At 58.3% G+C, this 20,302-nt stretch overlaps 1 protein-coding gene across 6 annotated transcripts in view; it reads left to right on the top strand.

The window, feature by feature from the left end:
- The window catches only part of CBFA2T3 (CBFA2/RUNX1 partner transcriptional co-repressor 3), an 88,791-nt gene extending 68,733 nt beyond the window's left edge, over nucleotides 1-20,058 (top strand). For 5 of the 6 annotated variants that reach the window (XM_045819022.1, XM_045819026.1, XM_045819027.1 and 2 more), the window contains exons 3-12: nucleotides 630-707; nucleotides 3,878-4,119; nucleotides 4,268-4,357; nucleotides 8,935-9,116; nucleotides 9,770-9,990; nucleotides 13,728-13,813; nucleotides 14,442-14,640; nucleotides 15,116-15,184; nucleotides 16,705-16,895; nucleotides 17,874-20,058. In XM_045819022.1, coding sequence (XP_045674978.1) covers nucleotides 630-707; nucleotides 3,878-4,119; nucleotides 4,268-4,357; nucleotides 8,935-9,116; nucleotides 9,770-9,990; nucleotides 13,728-13,813; nucleotides 14,442-14,640; nucleotides 15,116-15,184; nucleotides 16,705-16,895; nucleotides 17,874-18,164 — 1,649 coding nt within the window. In that variant the 3' untranslated portion in view covers nucleotides 18,165-20,058. The remainder of the gene's footprint in view (nucleotides 1-629; nucleotides 708-3,877; nucleotides 4,120-4,267; nucleotides 4,358-8,934; nucleotides 9,117-9,769; nucleotides 9,991-13,727; nucleotides 13,814-14,441; nucleotides 14,641-15,115; nucleotides 15,185-16,704; nucleotides 16,896-17,873) is intronic. The other variant, XM_045819023.1, reaches the window with a different exon arrangement.
- The last annotated feature ends 244 nt before the right edge of the window (nucleotides 20,059-20,302 follow it).

Here is a 20,302-nt window from a genome sequence, read left to right on the forward strand (position 1 = left end):
TGTAAGGAGCTACTCTATAGCTGGGAGGACCCTCAAAGGGCTAACACTCCATCCCACCCTTGATTACTCCCTCTGACAAGGGGGTCACTCTCTGATTAGGGCAGGACAGTTTGTCTTCTTGCAGCTTCCGCTCACTAACTCCAGCTCAGACACATCAAATCTCCTTTCCTGTTTGGTGCTTTCTCCCCCACTGGCAGCTCATTTTGGAACCACCACTGGGTTGTCTGTCAATGGAGACCCCAAGCCCTGATTCATGAGTCAGTTCATGCTCCAGGTCCCTTGAGGATGGTGCTGAGTGGCTTCACCAGGTGCCTGGTACACCAGGAAGAGAGCTTTTTAAGGACCAGGGTGTCCCACCCATGCAGATGGAGATGCCAGACCTCTTACAGACCCCTAGAAGGTCCTGCCAGAAATGTCCCTGAGAGATCCCACCATCCAGCTTCATCATTTTACAGAGAAAACCAAGGCCCAAAGAAGGGAATGACTGGCCCAAGGTGGTGACACTCCCGATCCCCAAAACTGCTGCCAAGAAGCAGAGAGGGGCAGGGCCAATTGAAGACACCCGCAGGGCAGAGCCACCTGCCCACGGCCCCTTTCCTCACAGAGTGTTTTTCTTATTTTGCTTACAGATCGAGAGGATGGGCCTGCGATGTCTCTGCCCCATGGCCGTTTTCATGGCTGCTTAAAATGGTCCATGGTCTGTCTTTGTAAGTAAAATAACAAAAACCACAGGCCTCGTGGGAGGTTCTCACCTGCACCCTCCGCCCTGAGAAGGCTGTGCCACTGGTCCCTCTTGCTTGCACAGCCCACTATTGCATCTGTATGTCGGTGAGGCCTGAGCAGAGGTCCGAGGGATGGGCCCAGGATAGCAGAGCAGTCCAAGTCCTCGGAACCCCAGTCACAGCCCAGCCCTGCTCCTCACGAGCTGTGTGACCTTAGGCAAGTGAACACCCTCTCTGTGTTCCTTTTTCCCAATCCACAAACGGGGTGAATATAGCAGATCCCAGAGTTGTAAGACGGTAAATGTCAGTGCAAGTTCATAGCTCAGCATCTCAAGGGCAGACGCCAGCCTGGGTGGAATCTCAGCTCCTTCTCTTCCCAGTCAAGTGAACTTGGGCAGGCACCATGACCTGTGCCTTGGTTTCCCCACCCGGAACTCATCAGATGTCATTAGTGGAGCCTGCAGGAGGTGTGGCACACACTGGGTGCTCAGTGGGTACTCATCACTAGTGGACCTTTCTGGCACAGTGCTCAGGCCACATCCAATGTCCATAATAGGAAGTTTTCATGGAGCGATGCCCCATGCCAGCCAGCGACAGGACAGGTACCCGCTGCAAGCCAGTTGGACTGCACAGCCCAGGCATGGCTGCTGCATAGCTCTGGGTTCCAAGAAGAGGTGACATAACAATTGTGTGGTGTTCATGTCCTGTGATGCGTGGTCCCCCTTGCCGCTATTCTGTGACGCCTGGCCTTGCTCTCGTGTCCAGCTCATCCACTGAGCTGCAGTGCTCTTAGGACTGTGTGATTCCCAGCTGCAGAGCCGCCCTGAAGCAGGGAGAGGGCTGGAGTGGAAGCTGTTTTTGGTTCATCATCCCAGCCTGACCCCCACCCAGGCCCAGGGCTGGGGGAGCTGCGGGGGTGCTAGTGTGTGCCCCCAAACTTCAGCCGGGGACACGTGTGCAGTCTAACTTAGTAACACACCTGTTGTGGAATGAAAGCACTTGTGGCTGGGGTTATTTTCGGCGTCTCTTTAGCAAGCTGCTGAGACTGCCCGGCAGCCCGAGGGAGGGAACACAGGCCAGCGAGGGCAAGCAGGCCTCCGAGAGGACCCAGGCGCCGAGGGCAGGCTGGTAAGGGAGCTGCAGGCTGGGCCAGGGGCCGTGGGTGGGGACCCAGGCCGAGTGGACAGCCATACATCTTAGAAGCCTCTGAAAGGTCCAGACCCCAGGTGATAGCCCAACTCTGCCACAAGGAATGAGTCCCCCACTGTGGAGAGGTCTTCCGTGGCAAGGGGCCATCTCTTGACCTGGCTGGAGTGACCGCCAGTGTCTGTCATCTGTCTTGACCAGGGCGTGTGCGTGTCAGGGTCCACCATGGGGTTGGCTGGAGCTCGCCGGCAAGACAGAAAATTAGCACAAAAGCGGGACCTTCTGGTCTAAGCGTCCCCTAGATGATGCCTCAGACAGGGTGAGGGGCAAGGCCTCTTCCTGCCCTGTGTCTGGAGTTTGCTCTCCATCCAAGAGCGAGGAGCACAGTCTGGGCGAGGCGCGCCTCTCCTGTGGGACCATCCCAGAGCCCACATGTCACTGCTGGGGCCCACACGGCGCTTCTAGGATCATGCAGACCAGGGAGGCAAACAGGTTTCAGCTTGCACGGCAGCTCCATCTCCGGGGCAAGGGAAGCCCTGCTGAGAAGGTCTCGAGCCTCCACAGCAGGGTGCTGGGCTCCGTTCCTGCGCCCAACCGTCCCTCCCCGGGAAGGAGGCAGCACATCTGCTCCTGTGCAAACCTGGCCTTCAGTCCGTGGTTTCCAGACTTCTGCCACGTAGGGGCCGGTTACTGATGAGTGATCGCCCGCACATAAAAGCAATCAAGGTCAAGCATTTCCGGTTCCTTCCAGTGGTGGAAGGACAACCTTGCTCTCTAAGCCGCAGAAGCCCGATGTGGAGGGGCCAGGTACCTGTGGAGTGGAGAAGCTCCACCCCTGCTTTGGGCCAAGGGCTATTTGCATATAAAGGAACTGGTGCCAGGCCCCAGTCTCACCCACATCTAGGCTAGTCCAGCTGGTTTGGGGCCTCAGGCAGGATGTCCGCTCCCAACCCCTATGCCCAGAGTGCCCACACGTGTAGGACAAGGGAACGGGCAGATGAGCATACAAGGGGCTGAGTGTAAAAACGTAAGTGAGCCGCCTAGAGCAGGTGCCTGTGCAGCAGCTGAGGACACAAGGTGTGAGAGGCCCCCAGGTTTAGCAGTCGAGCCTCAGGCCTCCCAGAGGTGCCCTGTCCCCCAACCCTTGGCCCCCTCCACCATCACCAAGGGCCCTGAAAGCCTGTGACCTCTGACCTCTCTTTAGACCTGAGAGATCATGGCTAGGGTATCTGAGGCTGGGGGACTGGCATACAAGTGGTCAGACACAGAGGCCTCCCCCAGACTACAGTGTGAAGCCCTATCACCCAAGGGTGAGGGAGGACATCCTGCCTTAGGACCATTTCACAGCACCCCTGGCCTCTGTCAGTCCTGGGACTCCCCGGGACAATAGCTCCAGTGGGAGGGCCTGGGGCCCCAGCAGTGTGCTCACGGCAGGCCTCTCAGACAACTTGCTCGTCCTCCACATTTGGCCTGGGGCCCCTGTGCACACGTCTGGCTGTGTAGCAGCCACACAGCAAGCCAGGCTGGGGCTCCCCTGCCCAGCTCCAAGCCCACCTGCCCTGGGGTATCCCTAGCCTCAGGCAAAGGCATTGGGGTCCTTGTGTGGGCAATGGCACCTCTTTGGGAGTGGGCACCTCTCAGAGCTGTTGTGGTGCAGGTGGGGTCACCAGCCCCCCAGGGTGGATGAGTGGCCCCTCCTGAGAAGGGCTGAAGTGGCCCAGCAGACCCCTAATATTGGAGAAGCCCCTCTGCCTGTCCACAGTAGACACTGAGCAGCCTGGCTGGGAGGTAGGTGGAGCCAGGCAGCACGGGGGCCAGGCGTCCCCCTGGGGTATGGAGGGCCTGAGCATGCAGCCCCGCCCACTGAGGACCTGGGGCGAGGCTGCACCTGTTCAGGCCCCAGTCTGCGCATCTGTAAAGGGTGTTGGTGCCTCCGTCGTGTCCTTGTGACTCTACTCGGGGACTCCAGCTCTCTGCTGTGCTCCTCACACCTCTCTCTTCCCCTACAGTAATGAACGGCAGCAGCCACTCGCCGACGGCCATCAACGGCACGCCATCCACGCCCAACGGCTTCAGCAATGGCCCGGCCACCTCGTCCACGGCCTCACTGTCCACACAACACCTGCCCCCAGCCTGCGGGGCGCGGCAGCTCAGCAAACTCAAGCGCTTCCTCACCACCCTGCAGCAGTTCGGCAGCGACATCTCCCCAGAGATCGGGGAGCGTGTGCGCACACTTGTGCTGGGGCTTGTGGTGAGTCCGGGCAGCGTGGCCTCAGAGGATGTGTGTCTGCTGAGCAAGGACACGTGACATGGGGCCGTGCCCAGCCCTGGGGCCTGCTGCCCCAAGAGGGCCGGGTGGACGGGTCCCAGGCTGATGTCCGGTGGTTTTCTCCCCTCAGAACTCTACACTGACCATTGAGGAGTTTCATTCCAAGCTCCAGGAGGCCACCAACTTCCCGCTGCGCCCCTTTGTCATCCCTTTCCTGAAGGTAACAGCAAACCCTACTCCCTCTGCCAAGGCCTCCCCCCAGAAGCCCCCAGTCCGTTCCCTGCCAGCTCTGACCTGCATCACGCTCAGCCCACCGGTGCCCCAGGGGAACAGCTCTGACCAGGCTGGAGGGGTTGGCTGCTGAACCAAGTGCTCTAAGACAGAACCCCCCAGTCAGTCCTGCAGTTATTGGCCAAAGGCACTCATCCGCCGGACAGCTGTTTCTTGAGTGCCCGCTATGTGCCAGATACTGTGCGAAGTTCAGGGATATAGCCGTGAGCAATGCAGACATAGTCCCTTCTGGAGCCAGCCAGTGGCCTGGAAGGAGGAGAGGCAGCCGACCAGCAGTAGCTGTAAACTCTGTGGTGTGTGATGTGAGGAGGGGGCAAATGAGGAGGACTGAGGAGGGACGAGTGGGAGCCTGGTGGATGGCAGGGCACAGAGCTCTCCTTCCAAGCATGTGCAAAGGTCCTGAGGTAGGGTGTGCCTGCTGTGTGTGAGGGACAGTGAGAGGGCTGTGTAGCTAGAACACAGTGAAGGGGAAAGGGACAGTGGCCAGATGGAGGGCCAGATGGGTGGACAGACAGGTGGTGGGTGGTTATGTTGGCAAAAAGGTGAAGAGCTGAATACTGTCAGATATAAAAAAGGTTGTGTGGTCAAACATGGAGGGTAAACCGCTGACCAGGGCCTCTCAGCAGTGGTGGCAGGGGCCTATGGGCAATGCAGGTCCGCTGAACCAGAACCTGCATTTTAACTAGGACAAGCACAGGTCTGGACCGTGTTAGAACAATGTCTGCAGTGCAGTACTTCTCAGGGGCTTCCCTCCCCCAAACGAGGCTCAGCTACCTCCCAGAAGGGCCCAGGTAAAACAGTTCCCAAGTGTATTTTCCCCCCAAGACCCTTTGCTGCTGGGCACCTCCCAAGGCAAGTTTTCCTCGGGGCTCCCTTGGGAGATGCCACACCGAGTGTCGCTGGCTTGCCCCAGGGCTCTCGTTTCCCAGGCCTCTGAGATGTGTCCAGAGCGGGCCCTGCCCACTGCACAGCAGGCCCTGGTGGGACTGCCTTCCAGAGGGTCTTGAGGACAGACCAGACGCTCCCAGGTTTGGGTGCTGCCCCTGCAACTGAGCCCCTGTTGGCCTGGACCAGGCTGGTTCACCCTTCCATGCCTCAGTTCCTGCAGCTGTAAAATGGGAATCATTTTCAGGCTGTAGGGAAGATCGCATAAAGCAATGCACGTGAAGAATTGGCTATCATCATCTGGGGATTTTACAATGTTCTGCAAAGGTGGCATGCTTTGCAAAGCTCTTTGAACACCACCCCTGCTGACCACGAGCAGCCCTGTGAGGAGGGGCAGCACAGGCTCAGTTTCCGATTAACAGATGGAGAAACTGAGGCCCTGAGGTCTCCCCTGCTGTGGAGAGATGGAGCCAAGGCTGGAACCTGGATCCATCAGACTCCAAACGCCCTGCCTTTGTAGGGCATGCCCCAGGTCAGCACCTGGTTCCCTGCACCCCGTGGCCAAGGGAGCCCCACATTGTGCCCCCACATCTGCTTCCTCCCTCCCCCCCTTCCTGCCCTCCCACCCACACCCCACTGAGCTCACACCCTGAGCTGGCGACAAAGAGGCTGCTGGCATGGATCGGGTTTGGGCCCATCTGGCAGTCATTTGCAATTCATTAGGGGCCCTTCCCTTCTCGCTCCTCCTTTCAACTTACTGCTGACTCCACCGCTCCCCATCTTTGGGGACACAGCACGCCTGCTTCTGCTGTTGGGTCAAATATTTACAGCAGATGTCCCACCCGCCCGTGTCAGCTGCCCTTGTTTATCCGAGGAGCAGGGGTAGGGCCGACATCCGTGTCCCCTGCTCGCCTCAGCCAGGCCTTGCCCACTCACTGCCCACTGCACCATACCCCCCAGCACCTTCCCAGGCACAGCCCATGAGGCACTGGACAGGGCGTGCCGTGCCTAGCACTGCCTGCTGAGGTCCCTCTCTGCCTCAGTTTCCCCTTTGCCCACAGCAGTTCTCGTGTGTTATTAGGGTATTCGTTCCTCGACTGCTCTCCCTGTAGGGTGTGTGGGGCCTGCCTACAACACCCAGGGTCTGGGACCCACCAGGGCCCTGAGTGGACAGGACTAGCAAGGACACAGAGTCCACTCCTCTCATGGACATGCAGCTCCTGGGGTGCAGCCAGTTCTGTTTCCAGGGCTTATTGACAAGGCTCTGGCCTGGTGCCATGGTCCTGCCTGGGGAGTACCCCTACCCTCACATTGTGGGAGCTCTGGCTGTTTTAGAATGCAGAGCACTGTGGGGGATCCCAGCGGGAATGTCCCCTGCCCAGCCCACTGTGCCCCTCGGTTCCTCCCCCGTGACCTTCGCTGGCGCAGTGGTAGTGCACCAGGCCCACCGTGTGGGCAGCGCTGATGCGCCCTCACGGCGGGGCCCTTGTTGCGCTGCAGAGGTAGGAACTGTGGCCAAGAGTGCAGCTCGGGCAGCCGCCTGGCTCAGACCCTGACTCCTACTGTGGGCTTCTGGAAAACTCCAGCCTCGTTCCTCTCCCCCATCACCTGGGATGTGATGACCCATCTCATGGGGCTGGGAATGGATGAGTTAATTCCTAAGGAACTCCCAGGAGCCCCCTCACATCCAAGATGTGAGGACCAGGTGCTTTTCACAGCTCCAGTTGCAGATGAGGCAGAAAGAGGAGTTCAGTGACTTGCCCAAGGTCGTGCGGCAGAGCAGGGCGGGCTGGCCACAGGGCCCGCAGTCACACAGTCTCTGTGGGTATTAGAAGAGGTACTTGGGGAAGCAGCTGAAACATCATAAACCGTCATTAAATGGGAGAGGTCAGCTAAACTAACCATCATTGTGGTGGTTTTTGCAAACCCCGATTTCCCTCCGGCTGGAGTTCCCATCTGTGGAGAGGGTAGTTCCAGGCTTTTCTGCAGCATCAGAACCTTCGTTGAGACAGTGGCGTTGAGGTTCAGAGAGCTTTTGCCACCATTTTGATCCATCCAGCATCGAAGTGATGAGGCCTCCCCGGCACCTGGGCCTTTGGGGCACAGTGGGGACCGCCACCTGGGGGCAGCTTTGAGACATGGCTTTCTACAGCCCTACCCATTTCTTCTGGGCTGGGGTCCCTGTTCCCCCCAGCCAAAGACCCCAGGCCCCCTGCACCCTCTCTTGAGCTGATCACTGTGCATGGCAGAGTGGTGGAGCTTTCCAGAAGCTGGAAGAGGCTGCCCCTCCCAGCCAGCCTCCACCCATGGCCCTGGCTCCCAGCTGGCCCCAGCCGGCCAGGAATCCAGATGTTTCCACCACCCTGACAGCGACCAGCCGGTGCCCGTGCAGTCCCCACCCTGCCAGGCCAGCCAAGGGGAGGCTGCTCAGGAGAGGAGGGGCCAGCGAGAGAGAGGAGGATGTTTGGCATCGTCAGACCTCCCGGGACCTCCTTTCCCAGCTCATGCTCCTAACATGTTCGACAGATGGCGGGCTGGCCCCGGTTCAGCTATCCAAATAGAAAAACAGGCCTGGCAGCCGGCGCTGCTTGACAAAACTGCATCGGCTGCCTGATTGGGTCCGGGTGCGCTAATGGGTTCTGGGGAGGCAGAGGCAGGAGGGAGCTGTGTGGCAGCTTTGAAACGCCATGAGAAAGTTGGGGAATTGTATTTATTTACAAATACTTAGAACTCTGGCTCTCCCAAGTGGCCTGCCACTGGGCCTCCATCCAGCCTGCTCTCCCTCCCCACAGCAGCCCTGGGAAGACGCTTCAGAAGGCGCATGAGGAGCCCTCCTACTGCCCAGCGGTGTGCATTCCGGGCGGCCGGGAACCGGGGCAAGGGCGCAGGCAGGAGGGCTCAGCCGTTGTGTGTGGTTGTTCCAGGCAGGATCTGCATTTGAACCTGCGCTCCCCCCAGTGTACCATTCTCCGCCTCCCCATGCTCTGGTGTCCTTCCCGTGAATGTGGAACTGAGTCACAATCCCCTACCCCAGTGGTTGTAAGGAGCACGGGTGGTACAGCCTCGGGCAGTGACACGCGTGACTGCTCAGAACGGTACTGGCACACTGGCGTGCATAGAGCAAGCTCCAAGCTTCATTCCGGGCTGTGCGGGGCTTTCCACCAGCACACGTGGGGTCGAGAGCAGGCACGCTGGGGTCCTACTCCCTGCACCCTCCTCTGCAGTCAGCTGCGTGCAGGGCTGTCCGCTGACCCTCTCAGGGCCCTAGTTTTCTTCTCCATACAGTGGGTACTGGGGTGCCTGCTTCCACAGGGCACAGATGAGGAATCGTCATGATGAGCCCCTCCTCAGCTTCTCCAGATGCCACATGGCTCAGGTCCCACAGCACCCGAAATCACCGTGTGTCCCCGGGGCCAGGCACGGTCCTGCCTAGTCATCCTTCCTGCCCTCATACCCAGGTTGTAGTGGAGAAACTCGATACCCAGAGAGGTCATGCAACTTGCCCAATGCCACACAGCAAGTTCGGCCATCCACCTCCCTGCCTGGTATCAGAGGAAGGCTGTGCACCCTCGTGCCCTGACCTCCGTGAGCAGCAAGTCTGAACCCCTCTCCCCGCCACAGGCAAACCTGCCCCTGCTGCAGCGCGAGCTCCTGCACTGTGCCCGCCTGGCCAAGCAGACCCCTGCCCAGTACCTGGCCCAGCACGAGCAGCTCCTGCTGGATGCCAACGCCTCTTCCCCCATTGATTCCTCGGAGCTCCTGCTCGAAGTCAATGAGAACGGCAAGAGAAGGACACCTGACAGGTACCTTGGGGGCTTTCTGTGGCTGGGGAGGGAGACAGTGGAGGAGACCAGACTTGACTCTGGGACCAAAGCTCCGCAGGCATCCTAGTTCCGGCGCTGAGGGAATTTGGGTCAATGCTATCGCCCACAGCGAGTGAGCAGGCTGGCGAAGTTCAGCCTTTCCTGCAGGGCCCGCTGCACAGGCTGAGTTCTGTGAGGCTGCTCTGTCCAGCTGTGGTGAGGCCTCCTGAGGACTCAGCTGTCCCCCTGGGTGGACAAGGGAGCAAGCAGGAGGGGACCCGGTCTGGAGAAAATTCCCTTTGTGTTGGATGTGGACCCCAAGTGTCTAGGAGCCTGGAGTACCCAGGCACACGGGCTGGCCCTCACTACGGGCTCAGAGATGGGTTCTTGTCCTGCTGCCAGGAGAGGGTGCCTCCCTCTCTTCATTCTCTCGATAGAGCCTCAGGCTTCATGGCCGCTGGGCCTGGAGCCACACCAGGGATGGGAACCAAGGCTGGGCCCACACAGACTGGTCTAATCTCTCTCTGTCTCTGTCTCCCCCTCACTCTTTCTCTGCCCGCCACCTCTGTCTCCCTCTCACCCCTCCTGCTCGGACCTCTATCCACGGTTCCTGGTTCCGTGACCACTGGCCTCCTGCCCACTCTCTGGGCCAGGACCAAAGAGAATGGGTCAGACCGAGACCCGCTGCACCCTGACCCCCTCAGCAAACGGCCGTGCACCCTGAGCCCCGCCCAGCGCTACAGCCCCAGCAATGGGCTACCCCACCCCACGCCGCCACACTACCGCCTCGAGGACATGGCCTTGGCCCACCACTCCCGTGACCCCTACCGACACCCTGACCCCCGGGAGCTTCGGGAACGCCATCGGCAACTCAGTGAGCAGTGCTTTGGGGGCGGGGGTGGCACACGTGTGCGTGTTAGCGGGAGCACCTGTGCACCTGTGGGGGGGAGGGGGCGTTCAAGAGCCACTGTGTGCACGTGTCTGTCCAGGAAGGACTCTGGAAATGGGGATAGAGAAAGGATTTGAGCGGGGCACTGGCCCCAGGGCCCAGAGGGCATCCCCACCCTGGCTGGGCCATGCCGAGAAGCCTCTGAGGGAGAGCCGCCTTTCCTGGGCCTCCCCCTCGGAGGAAGCTCAACATCCTCACCCTCAGGTCCCAAGGGGTCCCTTTGCTCCCCAGGGGCATACTTGTGGAAGTCACCTGTCCTGGGGCCCCAGCTGGACTGAGGCAGGTACAGACAGGTATGGGGCCTGGGGGGGGCCTAGAGCCGCTCAATTTGAGGGGCTCTGGCCATCAGCTGGGCACACACCCTTCAGGTGTGCTCAGCCCTGCTCAGCTTGTTCATCTCCTTGCAGAGTCAAGAAGAGGGAGGCTGCCAGGCTCTGCGGCTGGGGCAGAGGGAGGGTGGTAAATTAGGTTGCTGGGCCCAATTTCCATGTTGGGGGGGTTTGCTTCCCACACCACACCCAGCAATTCTAGGACACCAGCATAGTGTCCTACAATTGAACTCAGTTCTGACACTCTCCACCTGGAGATAGCATTAGGTTCCAAAGGTTAAGGGTTTCAGTCCTACAAGACTGCCTACCCCCTTCACATGCCAGTCACAAGTCCAGGGTGTCACCTGTGCTTCTGACCAGCCGACTGTAAATCAGGGGTTCACACAACCTCCACCTTGGTGTCAATTAGTTTGCTAGAATGGCTCACAGAACTCAGAGAAACATTTCCTTACCACAGGGCAAGGTGTGGGGGAAGAGGGAGAAAGTTCCATGTCCTCTCCGAGCATATCACTCTCTCAAAATCTCCGTGTTCAGCCACCCAGAAGCTCTCCGGACCTTCCTGTGAGGTTTTGTGAAGGCTGCATTATGTAGGCAGGACTGATTGAATCCTTGGCCACTGGCAGTTGATTCACCCTCCAGTCCCTTGCCCCACCCTGGAGGTCATGGGTGGGACCGAAAGTTGAACCATCTATTCACATGGTTGGTTCTCTGAGCAACCAGCGCTCATCCTGTTCCCAAGTCACCTCGTCACCATGAACCAAAGATACTGTTTTCAGTCTTTATGCTTAGGAAATCCCAAGGGTTTGGGGAATAGTAAGCTAGGAACCCTGGATGAAGACCACGTGTGAGAGATATGTTTCGGTCATCTGAATGACCAAATATTTCCTACAAGTCACATTTCACAGGTGGGATACACAGGCCAGGCAGGAAGAGACCGTGTGTGGGCATTTCTAGCGTGTGAGGTCCCCACATCACAGGAGCCCCTGCCTCCAGCGCATGGCTGGGCCCTCTAAGAGAAAGCGGACACCCCCTAGGACTCATGAGCCCTCCCTGAGCCCCACTGACCGACCACACATGCCCATCCTGCTCTTGGAGAGGGGTGAAAATGAACACGGAAACGCCAGATCTGTGTGAGCGTGGTCACTGGATGAGCCGTGTGAAGGAAGGAGATGGGAGAGGCCAAGGGACTGGGGGAAGCAGGGCTTTCGTGGTGGAGCGTGGGCTCAGGACTGCCTTGTCCTCTGAGCTCTGATGATTGGTTCCCAATGGCCTGCCCTTGGGCCAGTCACGTGACCTCTGTGCCTGTTTCCTCCTCAGTTGGCTGGCTCTAACCGGAGTCTCAGCCCTCAGGGTCACGTAAGGACCGAGGGAGTTAACCTGGAGCAGAGTGGGTGCTGTGAAGCCCAGCTGTTATTGCTAACAGTGGCAACAAGTCTGGGGCGAAGCACTCACCTCTTGCTTGCATTGTCACCCCTTACTCAGTTCTTAAAGCGGGTCATGATACATTCTGGTACGTGTGTGATGTGTTAGCACACCCACGTCACAGATGAGGGGGCTGGAGCCCAGACAGCGTAACTGACACACCCAAAGTCTTCTAGCCACATCTACCTGACCACTGACCATCTGCTAGGGACAAAGAGATGAACAGGACCAGCCTCTATCCCAGGGTCTCCTTGGTATATTGGAAGAGCAGCCTAGAAACAGACGGAGGCTCAGGGCCCCGATGAGGGGCCAAGAAGCAGGGTCAGCAGATCCCTCACCCCGTACAGGCCGTCCCTTCACCCCCACCCTGTGTGAGCTCCCGGGGCCCCTGCCTAGGCAGCAGGTGACAGTGTCTGGCTCCCTGTGGCCGGGTCAGGCAGGTGCTATTCCCACCCGCTCCTGCAAATGCAAAAATAGATGCCAGCTGTCCGGCAGATCTCAACCACTATTTTGGTCGGGGCATTGGCGGAGCCCCTGGCTCTGTGAGCAACAGGGCAGGGCTGTGGACAGCGGAGTGTGGCTGCCACCTCGTACCCCTTCTGCAATTTGGGGAGGCAGTTTAAGTTTATGGGGCCAGAAGACCCTTAGGAGGAGGAGAAGGCCTAAATAGACCTCAGCCCAAAAGCATCCATGGCATTGCATCACCCCACGCAGGCAGGGGCACCCAGAACGGCGAGGGTGAGAGCACTCAGTAGGTCCAAAACCGTAAGGGGGGTCATGGTGGGGACACCCAGATGCTGCTGCCCTGGCATCTGCTTCACAGCTCACGGCAACTTTGTTTCTGACTGGGGGAAGGGCACCCCACTGTTCAGTCCCTGGAGCCATACCAGCCAGCAGCAAAGGCACAGCTCTGCTCAGCGGGACCTTGGGCAAACACGTCCCCTTCAGCGGCCTCGAGTCTCCTGTCTGTGAATTGCAAGACAGCAGAGCCTCCTTCGAGGTCTGCGCAGGGGTGAAAGATGTAAAGTACTTGTCACAGAGCCTGCTTGTGCCCGGGCTCTCCCCACCAACATGCCTCCTAACCATCTTCTTACCATGCTCCCTGAGACAGGCAAGGTGGGGGAACTGAGGCCCAAAAAGGCTAAATGTTGGTCCCAGGTCCCTTGGGGAATGGTCATCAGGACTACTGGCCTCCTGGCCTCCTGTCTCCCGAGAGACCTCAGTCAGACCAGTTCCCTTGAGACCCAGCCGATAAGCTGGAGCACGTGCCGGGCCAGCTCAGTCGAGGGGACACAGAATGGGTCCTGCCAGCCCTGCCCTACGGACTGACACAGCCTGTTGGGAGTTGGTGGGGAGGACTGAGACTAAACAAGGAAGCACCTACAATCACTAGAGAACCAGAGATACATGGGGCTTGAGGAGTTCTGAAGGCCCAGGGGTACTGAGGAAGAGGGTCCCGTGACCTGGGTTTTGATGGATGCATAGGAGTCCAGCTGGCTGAGAGGAAGTGGTAAACCTTGGGCTGGAGCCAAGCAGTCATCACATGGAGATGGCCCTGGGGACTTCTGAGAAGTCATGAGGCCCTGGAAGTGAGGTCTGAGGCAGCCTTGGTTGGCAGTAGGGGACAGAAAGTGTGAGAACAGTGGGATTTGGAGGCAGGGAGGTAGCGGAAGGTTGGCCAAAGCCAGAGCAAGGGATGAGGACTCTGGTCTTTTCCTCCCAAGCCTGAGTAGAAGCCAGGCCTGTTTCTGACCGCTAAGTGCAGTGGGCAAAGGGTCAGTGCCTGGGGTCCTCTTCTTCATCCTCTCTATCTTACTCAAGGGGGCACAGCATGTGGAGAAGCCTAGGGAGCACAGGGTGGGGCTTGGAGGAGTGTGGGGTGGGGCCTGAGCATCTGCTCCCTTCCTGCAGCGGTCCACGGGTCACGGCCAGAGGAAGTGATCGACCACAGGCTCACAGAGCGTGAATGGGCTGAGGAGTGGAAGCATCTCAACAATGTGAGTGTCCAGGCCCAGGCATGGGCACCACAGCTACTCCAGGGGCTTTGCCCAACCTGTGAGGCTGTGGGGACGGGGCTCAGGGGGTTTCCGCTTGCTGTGTGCCCAGCTGGGAGGCACACAGTGGGGCCTTGGGGAGCAGGGGCAAGGCCTTGAGGAGGGCAGGGTCTGGGCCATGGGGGCGGGGGAGTGCCCGTCTTGGCCCACCCTGGGGTCCCAGTCGCCCTACAGAACCTTCCCCTCTCTACTCCAGCAGAGAGTCTCCCAGAGGAAGGTCACTTGGCATGGGGGTGGGGCACCTCCAACCCCATTTCCAGGTTTATCATTGACCCCGCTTCCTTTTAGGGGGAAAGCCTAGGCAGAAGATATGGTCCCCAGGGTGGTAAAGGGGCAACTTTTTTGCTCTAGTCCATGGGGCAGACCATACCTCAAGGTTGGCAAGCAGGGCCCCAAGCCCCTGCATTCACTTAAGCCTCCCCCAAGTCTAGTTCTCTCGGGAGGGAGCAGTGGGCCATCTCCAGCCCTGCCCCAACTGTACAGGGGTCTTTCCATGCAATGGGGCTGGCCAAGGCCTAACAGTGTGGGAAAAGGGCCCTGCACGCTTAGGCGACCTAACCACCATCCGCAGCTCCTGAACTGCATCATGGACATGGCCGAGAAGACACGGCGGTCACTCACTGTGCTGCGCCGGTGCCAGGAGGCTGACCGCGAGGAGCTCAACCACTGGGTCCGGCGCTACAGCGATACTGAGGACAACAAGAAGGGCCCCACGACCACCACCGCCCGGCCCCTCAGCAGCTCGGCAGCAGCAGAGGGGTCTCAGCTAGGTACGTGGTGGTGGGGAGAGGGGGCAGAGGGAGCAGATGGAGTGACACAGAGAGCAGCATGGTGGTGCGGGGCACCCTGCTCTGTACACGAAGGGGTGCCCGGGGCCCAGGCCAGCAGGGTCCTCATACAGGCTCTGCATAAAACACCACCTAAAGCAGTCTCGCGAAAAAGGGGCACCTTGTTTGCTCCATAAAAAGATGCTGCCTGACCCACTAGGAAGCCCATACTCAAAACTCCGGCAGCCTGCGGGTCTCCACGTGTCCCCTGGATGATGATCATGGAAACCCAGAGAGGCTCCCAGTCGAATCTGAGGTCCATCCATCCAAAGCACCTCATTTCTGGACACTGCCCTGCCCATGCCCTAGCAACCAATACAGCCTTTCCACCTGTGGGCGCCCAGGACCCCTGCCAAGCGCACGCTCACACCGTGGCCCCGTGACCCATCCTGTGTGTGATGCTGCCCCTGTGTTTCAGACGTGCGCCGGGAGTTCGTGCCCAGGACCCTCTCCACTTACATGCCCGAGGAGATCTGGAGGAAGGCCGGTGAGTGGGGACGAGGGGCAAGGGGTGCAGGCCCAGGTGCCCTTGCCCTCTCTGTCTGTAAGGAACTTCTTTCTCTCTGGGGCGGGGGGGGGGGGGTGCGGGGTGGCTCAGGTGGGCCCCCAGCTCAGGACGGAGTTCACAGGGCTTCACAGGTGGGGCTCATGGAGGAGTCACAGTGCACTTAGTATCCAGGGTAGAATGACTGCCACCCAACACCTGCCGGGGAGCAACAGCACGCTCAGGTAAACAAGCAGGAGCACAGGCCCAACATACCTACAAGTGTGCAAGACACTGCACATGTGAGAGAGGCACTCAGAGCTGGAATCTGTGGGCCTTCTGGGCACAGCGTTGAGTGCGGCATCGGGGAGTGCCGTGGGGTCATTCACTGCATTGTGGGAACAGACTTTGGGGAGGGGCTGAGCAGAAGCTAGAGCCCGTGGGCAATAAGCGCCTGGCCGGTACTCAGGGGTGGGGGCAGTGCAGAGAAGAGGCGGGATCCCGATATGTTTCGACTTGTGGGTGGATTTAGTGTGAAGTGTGACTTAGAGGTACACAATCTCAGGATCTTGAAAGCCCAGAAACCCAGGGTCCCAGCTCAGAGCTGGAGGCTGAGGGGCCAGACAGGCAGCAGCTAGCTGCCCAGACCAAGGCAGGGGGACGTCCTGCATAGGACAACGGGTGTCCTCATTTCCCTCGGCCTCTTCCCTTCACATCCATCTGGCCCACAGCAGGGCCTCATGGGACTCTTGGTGACAACCATGAGGAGCTTGAGTGGTGACATGGGGGCAGGTGGCTACAGATGGCACTGCCAGCAGCTCAGCACACAGTGTGCAAACACTTGGATGGGAGGCCTAAAGGCCCTCTTTGCCCCTTAAATGGGGGCCCTGCTTAGTCCCGCCCCAGCCTGTCTCACACTATGCTGCAGGGCGGTGGTGCCAGGTGAGCTGAGGCGGGCAGGAAAGGCCGTGGGGGTGGTTTAGTAGCAGGTGGGGCCACGTTGTTCCCAGGGTCAGAAGGCAGGGTGTAATCTGAGCAGGCTTTCTGGCCACAGCAAGGACAGTGCTCTGGATCCTCAGTCGTGAGCAGGCAGCAGGGGCAAGTGTAGGGGAGAGAGCAGAGGGCTTTGGGGGGAAATTACAGCACAGAACCCTGGACGGGCATCCTCTGGGCTGTTGATGTGTGGCAGGGTGAGGAAGACAGTCCATAGAGCAAAACAATACAGCTGTGGCTCTCAGAGTGAGTGCTGAGACCACCAGCAGCAGCAGCAGCACTTGGAACTTGTTAGTAATGCAGATTCTAGGGCCCTCCCAGGCCTCCTGCCTCGAATCTGCCCCTGCACGCAAGAGTTTGAGCACACTGCAGGAGCTGATGAGCTTGGAGATTTGCCCCATGATGATGCTCGCACACCCATATAGAAAAGTTCCTTTGTGCACAAGCCCCACTCCCAGGGTTATGGGTGGAAGGCCCGGGAGACATGGGTAGGCTGGCCCATGTGACCATGGCCACTTGTCCTTCTGCAGAGGAGGCAGTGAATGAGGTGAAGCGGCAAGCGATGTCTGAGCTGCAGAAAGCTGTGTCAGACGCCGAGCGGAAGGCCCACGAGCTCATCAGCACAGAGCGCGCCAAGATGGAGCGGGCCCTGGCCGAGGCCCGGCGGCAGGCCTCGGAGGATGCCCTCACTGTCGTCAATCAGCAGGAGGACTCCAGTGAGGTAGGGGCCCACTCCACAGCCTGAGGCCAGGTCCAGGGCTGCTCTGCCTCCTGGGTGGCCCTGTGAGCCCTCAGCGCCCCATAGTCTGGTTAGGTGGGTCCTGTGGGTGTCCCCATTGTACAGATGGAAACCAAGAGCTCCAGGGGGGTGGTAACTTGCCCAAGGTCAGCCTGGGAAGTGGCAGAGCCCTTATTTGCATCCAGGTTTGCAGACATCAAAGCGCATGCTCTCTCTAACCTGTGAAAGCAGGGGGCAAGAGGAGGGTGTAAAGACCCCAGGTGGCATCTAAAGCACCTCCTCAGCTCCTGACACAAGTTCACATGCAGGAAAGTTTCAGGTTGTCATCATGCTGGTGTTTGGACATGAGGCCTAGAGCATTTCAGGCTGGACCTGCGTAGGGAAAAGGGTGGGGTGTCAGGCAGGGCTAATAGCAGTGATACCCGAGCACTCCTGGAGGAAGTGGGCCAGCATGCAGGGATCAGGGAACAGTGCCATCTCGGGAGGGGCAGCAGGGACAAAGGCCAGGTGGGAGCTGGGCAAGCCTGGCTCAGTGAGCATTGCAGGAGACCAGTGTGGCTGAGCAGAATGGGCCTGGGACAGCAGGAGGTATTGGAGTCTGAGAGGCTTTGGAGGCTAAACAGGCATGTGGGCCCCTCTCCAGGGCAGGTTTGGACTTCCTGTCCCATGACCTGGGGCCTTCAACAGTGTCCCCACCCACCTGCCACTCACATGGCTTGTGGAATTGTGCAACACAGCAGTGTGAGCCCACTCCCCCAAAATGCCCCAGCTGAGGGGCCGTTCCTCCAGTGGTCACCACAGGCACTTTGGGGTCTTTCTGTCTCACTTGACACTCTGGCTGGGTCTAAGCCGGTTTGTTTAGAGGGTGTATTTCCCCACTCTGCAGGCAGGCTGAGTTCTCTGGGGATGTGGAGTGGCCCAGCCCTGGCTCACCCCAACCATTTCCTTCCCCCAATCCAGAGCTGCTGGAACTGTGGACGCAAGGCCAGCGAGACCTGCAGTGGCTGCAATGCAGCGCGCTACTGCGGCTCCTTCTGCCAGCACAAGGACTGGGAGAAGCACCACCACGTATGCGGCCAGAGCCTGCAGGGCCCCTCGGCGGTGGTCGCTGACCCGGTGCCAGGACAGCCGGATGCCACTGTCAGCCTGGGCCCCTGCCTGCCCACAGGTGCTGCCAGTCCCAGCGAAGCTGGCTCCACGGGGCCATCTCGCCCAGGCTCCCCTGGCCCACTGGACGCCGCACCCCGCTGACCCCTCCCAGACACGCTGCTCGGCCCACAGACATGCACCCACCAACCCTGCCTGGCCCCGGTTGCCGGATGCTTCGCCGGGTCCTGGGAGCCCGACCATTGGAGTCACTGCTGCTACTGCTTCTCTCCAAAAGAAAACACAGAACCAACAAAAACTGCATTCAACGCAACTTCCTCAGCTACCTGATGATTTCACGCAACAACCTCTTCCAGCACCCTCAGAACCTCCCACTGAGCTTTAGACAGCGGAGCAGAGCGGACGCCAGCTGGAGCACCACCGGCTTGTCCACTGCCCTTCCTCCCTTCTCTCCCCCCTCCCCCTTATTCCTGTCTTTACGACTTTCACACACTTTCTCTTTAATGAAAAAAAAAACTAATTATTTGGGGGCTTATATTTTCAGTGAAGAATTTTGGGGGATTTATGGCAAAAGAGCTACTCAGAAATGGACAAAGAAAACTTTGGGGGTTTTCCCCTTCCTGATTAAAAAGGAAAAAAGAAAACTGTTATTTTATAGCCAGAGATCTGAGCCTCTGCGTCACCGAAACTACCCCAGGGGTATGTGGCCGATTCGGTGAACACAGTGAGAAAGACTTCAGTTTCTGACCCAAGCATTTTTGGTTTCAGTTTGTTTTTTTTTTCCTTTAATGTCAAACTCTTTGGCTTTAAGTAGAAATCCAAAAATTTTTTTAAAAAAGTAAAGGAAGCATACTGTAAACTACCTTGCCAGCTAGCCAGCCAAGGATGCCGCACACACCTCTGCTCCAAAGGAAATCCAAAAAGCAGACAGGAGAAGTCAAAACCCAAAATTTGTTTCTCACTGCCAAAGGACTTTTTCACTGTTTTCCTCCACCCTTGGGTTTGTTCAGATGTTGGTCTTTTCCTTCAATTCTGTTTTTAGAGTTTGGGATAATGAGGTTTGGAGGGTTTTGCCCAACAAGAAGCGACTTTTGTTTCTTTTCGACTACACAGCAGCACCTTGCTGGGCTCAGGGTGGTGGGCCTTGTGGCCCTCAGCGCCCCGCCCACCAGGGCGACCGGGGCGTCTGCGCGTGCGCGCACTCGGGGCAGGCCCAGCCGCGGGTCAGTTCCACCACGTGTGCAGGGGAAGATGCCTCAGTCTGTCCTCACACCCTCTGTGAATTTTCATCCCATTTCATTTCTTCCACTTGTGAAAAAAAAAGTGCTAATGTGTCCTTCCCAGAGAGAGCATCATTCAGAAACAAAACTGTGACAATCTTTCGGGTTGATTCTCGAGTGCTTTCCACAGCACACGGAGACGACAACTGCACCTGTAACCACTGCTTCTCCATGCTTTCTCCTCTACCTCTTCTCCCTCCTCGGCGCCGCCCGCCCAGCTCGTCTTTGCCCCTGATGCCACCCGCCCCCAGTGTCCCCTGAACCTACTCTTCTTTCTTCACACTTTTGCAGAAAAAGAGAAAGAAACTACAAACAACTATCCACCCTCTCCACACCTTCTGAAGACTTAGTCAGCTGTGTATAACCTCACTCTCTGTCCAGCTGATCCTCAGGGGGAATGTCCCTTCACTCGATCCCTGTCCCTCTACCCAACACACGTCCCCCAGCGATCTCGAGGAAATCAAGGAGTGAGGAAATTCTCACGCGTACTCGATGGGAGGACAAACAGCAGCATGGTCCTCAATCTAGCGTTTCCTTGCGTCGCTGTGAGAAGTTCCCAGGACTGGAGTGCAATATGGAGAGTGACCAGCTACTGAAACTGGGGTTCCTGGGGGGCCCCACCGAGAGGCAAGAAGTCGATAGTGTACGTTAATGTGAATGTATATAGTCCTTGCAAAGGTCCAAATAATGATACTCATGATGATAATAAAGAAGAGATGTTTGCCAAATAAAAAAAAAAATTCAGAGAAACTGCAGAAGTACGTAAAGTGTAGGAAACTGACTCTCAGAGAAACCTGAACTGCGGTCCCATGGGGAGCGATGGGTTTGTATGGTTCCTGCCGTTGTTTTCAGAGTTGTAGGAATTCACTCTGTGAGTCTGGAAAAGAGAGATTCCATCTGACTCCACAGGCCAGGTGCCGTCCCACACCACACCTGACAGTGAAAACCCAACTCTGAAATAGACCTAACTCCGAGATAGATCTACCTTATCCTCCAGAAAGA

This window comes from Phyllostomus hastatus, unplaced genomic scaffold (genome assembly GCF_019186645.2).
Source record: "Phyllostomus hastatus isolate PE091 unplaced genomic scaffold, TTU_PhHast_1.1 phas_scaffold_345, whole genome shotgun sequence".
Lineage (NCBI taxonomy): Eukaryota > Metazoa > Chordata > Mammalia > Chiroptera > Phyllostomidae > Phyllostomus > Phyllostomus hastatus.